Source organism: Triticum dicoccoides, chromosome 6B (assembly GCF_002162155.2).
Source record: "Triticum dicoccoides isolate Atlit2015 ecotype Zavitan chromosome 6B, WEW_v2.0, whole genome shotgun sequence".
Taxonomy (NCBI): Eukaryota; Viridiplantae; Streptophyta; class Magnoliopsida; order Poales; family Poaceae; genus Triticum; species Triticum dicoccoides.
The window spans coordinates 676,816,398-676,821,667 of record NC_041391.1 but is presented as its reverse complement, the minus strand read 5'-3'; the positions used below and the strand labels follow the sequence as shown (position 1 = coordinate 676,821,667).

General features: G+C 46.7%; 1 protein-coding gene across 1 annotated transcript; it reads right to left on the bottom strand.

Moving 5' to 3' along the window:
- Positions 1-3,043: 3,043 nt before the first annotated feature.
- Positions 3,044-3,761, bottom strand: LOC119324363. The gene has a single exon (XM_037598151.1). The coding sequence runs from the start codon at positions 3,644-3,646 to the stop codon at positions 3,260-3,262; it is 387 nt and encodes a 128-aa protein (XP_037454048.1). The 5' UTR covers positions 3,647-3,761; the 3' UTR covers positions 3,044-3,259.
- Positions 3,762-5,270: the final 1,509 nt, after the last annotated feature.

The following is a 5,270-nucleotide window of genomic DNA, read 5'->3' as shown; positions in this document are numbered from 1 at the left end:
ATGGAGACTCCAAGACCTGCGTCAAGAGCATCAGGAGGTGAAGAAGCCAAAGTAATAGGCAGCGACACCAGCCGTTTGTTGGCAGCATGAACTGTAAGTGCATGGAAGATCCTCATCGCTGTTAGAGGCAACATGCATGCATTAATTAAGAAACAGATAATGGACTATAACAAGTATATAACACATTTGTTGATTAAATTGAAAATGTTGTTATTAATTGTTCTGACCTAGATGCTATTTGCGAGTATAATTAGTAAAGGTAATGTAGGTTTGATCCTGAATTGAAGCTAATACATATGTGAACACAAATTAAGTATTCAGGCGATTTAGCAGGAACATAGGTACCTCCTAATTAAACAAAATGCTACTCAAAAACTATATTTATGTGGAAATTGTATTAGAACTGCATTTAACTTAAAAATGTCAGTGATGATGGAATACTACCTTCTGTATGTTTTCCTACCAAAGCAACCAAAATATTTTGAGAAAAGATGGCACTGCTAGAAAATGCGAAATTGAAATTTGGAACAGAAGAAGAGATAAACAAACCTTCCATAAATTCCCTTTCAACAACAAAGAACTCTGCGAATCTGCAGTTTCACAATCAAATTTTTAGTCAGTCATGTGAATCTGTACATTACATAACCAATTTCTAATAGCACCCTACCTTTTTCTGAATGGCTCTTGTGATTTTTTAGAGTGCATACCAATAGATTAGCTTAACTAAATTATCTCACAATTTCATTAGAGAGTACACCAGCAGCAAGAAAGCATCATGGTATAACTTATGCAACTACCAATCTCTGTTTGTTGAAACAGAAGAAAAACTCGGCTTAACTACATTATCTCACAAAATCGTTAGATACTACAGCTGCAACAAGAAAGCATCATGGTTTAGGTTATGCAACTACCAAGATTTGATCTCATAGGAGAAAAAGAGAGAAAGTTGTTCAGATTAGCGTCATGGTTCAGCTTACACAATTACCAAAATGTCAGCTTAAGCAATTGTGTTACAGTTTCTGGAAAAAAGATAATGAGAAAGTTCACCCATTAATATGATTCGGAATCAGCCTACCACAAGGCCTGAGAAATTAATCGTCGTCTGGGTTGGCTTCATAGGTTGCACCGTTTTGCTCCTACAGCACTGCCTCTTTATCCAGTTTCATCCATTTTGCTCCGGGCTACATTTTTGCTTCTAAAGATTGTAGAAAGGGTCAAATGCAATTGAATAAAGCTGAATGTTCTTTTTAACATGATTGCGTCTAAACACAATAGCTATTCGCTACAGGAAAAGGAATCCCATATTCATGCAATCCCTTGTTCAAAAGGATATAAAGAGCCAATGAACTTCCATTGTGGTTAACAACTTCTATTTATTTATGGTCCCACATTGTAACCAACAACCTAAAGCACTGAGCCACTGCACCTTTCATTTGCATTTTCACATAGAATTATTTATCTATCCAACATCTAAACTCAAAGAACATATGCTTGACTGACACAACTGAGTAATAACAGCAGAATGTAACAGAATGGAGGAGACAAGTAGACAACCACACGGACCTTCAAATGCTTGATCAGGGGCTCTAAAAACCCTAGGAACTCAATCCCATCGAGCACCTTGAAGACGTATTCAGCATTGATCTTATGTATCTTTCCGTCTTTGCAAACATGTCATAGGTCTTCCCTGCAAATAAGATCACACTCATGTTACTATCATCATCCCATAAACATCACATCACGGGGAGAAGCCTAATATTATGATCTTGGACATCTTCCCCTCGACCAAAGAACAGAGCAATTAGCTAAAGACCTCAACGATGCAGATCCTAAACCAGCAGGCTAACTAATGCGAATAAATTAACTACCGCTATTTTCTCAAATAAGATCACACTCATGTTACTATCATCATCCCATAAACATCACATCACGGGGAGAAGCCTAATATTATGATCTTGGACGTCTTCCCCTCGACCAAAGAACAGAGGAATTAGCTAAAGACCTCAACGATGCAGATCCTAAACCAGCAGGCTAACTAATGCGAATAAATTAACTACCGCTATTTTCTCCCCCTAAGAAACCCCAAATATTTTACACAAGCATCAATTTCGCCAACCAGATTACCTAAAATACTGCATCAAATCAAATAAGGATTACTCCCAAAAACATAGCAAAAACAAGGATGAGGAAGAACAAGGAGATGCAAGGCAGGAGGCATGTCCGTGGCGGAGAAGTAGTGGATGAAGATGCGGACGCTCTTGGCGAAGGTGGCCATGGGGTCCTTGTCCACGACACCTCCGCCTTCCCGCTTTGCCGGCGCCGGCCATGACGACCCGGACGAGCTTGTCCTTGACCAATCCCCGATGACCTAGGGGATCTGATTCGCCTCCACTTCTGCCAACGCCGCCGGCGGCGAAGGCTTGGCCTTGGACCCCCTCCCCTGCGTCTCCTTGGTCTCCCCCGCCATAGATCCTTGGATGCTTCTTTTCAGGTCTCCCCTGTGCCACCTCCTCTTCCTTTTTTTCTTCCAGCGGCGGCGCAGTCCCCCCGTGGCTTCTTGGTGGTGAGGACTCACGATTGGGGAGGAGAAGAGGAGCCCGTGGCTTCTTGGTGGTGGTTCGTGCGGGAGGAGGGGATTGGGGAGGATGGGGATGGGCGGGGGCTGGGGATGACGAGACGCCGCCACGCATGAAGAGGAGAGGAGGTGGCGCAGAGGGAGAGAGAGAGGAAGGAGAGGAGGCGGCGCTGAGGGCAAGAAAGGAGACGAGGACGAGGCGGCGGCGGCAGGAGAGGAGGCGGCTGCGGGGGCGCGGGCTAGGTCTTTTCTCTCGCGCTGCCCGTTCGCTTCCCCTTTTCTCTGTTCGCTTCGCTGCGCCGCCTGCTCGCTTTCGCTGCCCTCGTCGCTACAGTAACGCGCACAAAAAGGAGACGTGGCCACGGCCGCTAGATAGCCGGACTGCTTTATCCTTTATATGTTCAATGTCATTAATCCTTGTGAGGTAGTAGCCAGAAATCTTCTCCCTTGAGCAGCACCGAAACAAAATAAAACAAGGATGAGGCTAGCTCTCATCTAAATGAGAATTGCCCTGTTTTCCATTTCTTTGAAAGAATTACAGGGAACATGTGTACAGATCCTTCGTCACTCCATCAGTTCATGACAGTACTAAAGAAGCATTGGTTCTATGCGTCGGTGCGCGCGAAATAAGAGGCGCACCAGTCCGCCACAGCCTACTACGATCTGCGAGGCAGAGCAACTGGGTCACGCGGTCACGGCGAGGCGGCCCAGCCTGGACGGGCGGGGCTTGAAGTCGCGGCAGCGGCGGCGGTCATTGCCGCCGGAGGACGGAGGGCTGACCAGCCGCAGCAGGTGCGCGCGCAGGACGGACCGGCCCTTGGCGGTCCTGCCTGCGGCGCCGACGCCGCTGCTCCTGATGATCCCCTCGTCGCGCCCCGTCGCGCTTGCGCCCGACGTTGACGCGGCCTGCTGCGAGGCGCGGCCTGAGGACGACAGCGGCCGCCCGCGCGGGCTCCGGTGGCGACTGCAGCGGAAGGAGCCCGGGTGGTTCGTCGGCGAGCATAGGCAGGTGGGCTTACCGCCACCGGGAATCGCGCACGACGGCCTCAGGCTCGTGGATGGGTTCGCCATGGTGGCTTGGCCGTCTGAATCTTTTTGGATTCTTTGCTGGCTTCTCGTCGGAGCTCAGATCAGGACCGGTGGGTGCCGGTGGATGGCGTCGGGAGTCCTGGCCTTTCCGGGGCCGCGCTCCCTGTTATATAAGCTCGCCAGTCGCCGCAGGGCCCGGGACGACGCATGTGTGTCTCCGAAGACGACGTTTTTCCTGTCAGTTTCCTGCATGTAAAGTGTAAAACGGGTTTAAGTTAATTTAAGGTCAGTTTCACGCGTAACTAAATTCTTCCTCCACGTCGCGCTGTTGTACGAACATGGTGAAGTGTACATCGGAACAGTGGCGAAGCCACGTTGCATGGACCAGATTCAACGCAGGGAATATTGTTCCATTTTATAGCTTAAAATTTGTGTCCACCTTCACTCTAAAGTAAGAATGAATATGGACAAAACTCACTGTTAGTATCGTAGTAGCGGAGTGCATATGCTCCCTCCGTCCGGAAATACTTGTCGGACCATTTCTCCGACAAGTATTTTATTTCCGGACAGAGGAAGTATATGTTCTTCTTCGTGGTGCAGTACATATCGTATGTCTACGGATCCAAGAAATCTGAATAAAGAAACCAATCTCGGAAATTGCTTTTGGAGGCCTGGCTTCATGAAGGTCCCCATTTGCAAAATTCAAAATTCATATTTTTACCTTTAAATTTTTTTGAAAAAATACAGATCTATATGGAGGCATAATATACATGTGTGTAAATTTTCAAGACGAAATGCGTTGAAATGAGGTTGTGCAAAGAAAACTGAGGCTTTCCAACACGGTTCATCCTTGAAGTCCGTGAGTTTTTTTTGGTAGAGATCGCATTTCAAGGTATTTCATCCTGGATTTTTTCTCCCATATACATTTCATCACTGTATACTTTCTTTTTTTTAATCAAAATATTTGAATTTTGAATTTTTCAAAAATAAAGGGCTTCTTGAAGCCCGGTCAGCAAAACGCCCCACTCAACCTATCTGATCTTTGTTTAATGAATCTGTGCTTTTGCTCTCCATCATAGGTGGAAACCACTCACTTTCTCCACCACGCACTAGCATGATGTTCTCCCCAAAATCGCACCGCCGCTCCTAGTTTTATATATCCGCTCGCCAACATTTCTAAATCGGGCACGTACGCAGCGTGACCGCTCGAGCAGCTGCGTGCGTGCATGAATAGGCCGTGACTCGGAGTGGCCACCTTCCGCGTCAGCTCTCGTACTAGTCTCCAGCCCAACGATTTGGTTATCAGCGCAACTAGTCTAGTGTAGAACTTGCTCAATTATTGGGTTGCTACTGCTTGCGTGGGATCTCTTCAGGAAAAAACATAGTCATATCATCACATGCATGCATGTCCATCGTCCTTGTCATCTTCATCGTGTATGTACAGTCAGAACGGAGAAGGCAGCACGCATCCATGCATGCATGTTTGATGTGTCATCATGTGGGCAGTGCAGCGCAAAAACAAAAATCCCGGACTTACAAAAAACACGGTCGATCCACCGAGATGTACGTCTTGGTACGATCGAGTTGCTGGAACATGCGTGATTACGTACGTACCTTAATTAGACTAGTCTCTAGTGCTACGTCTTACTCAGCCGATTACTTGATT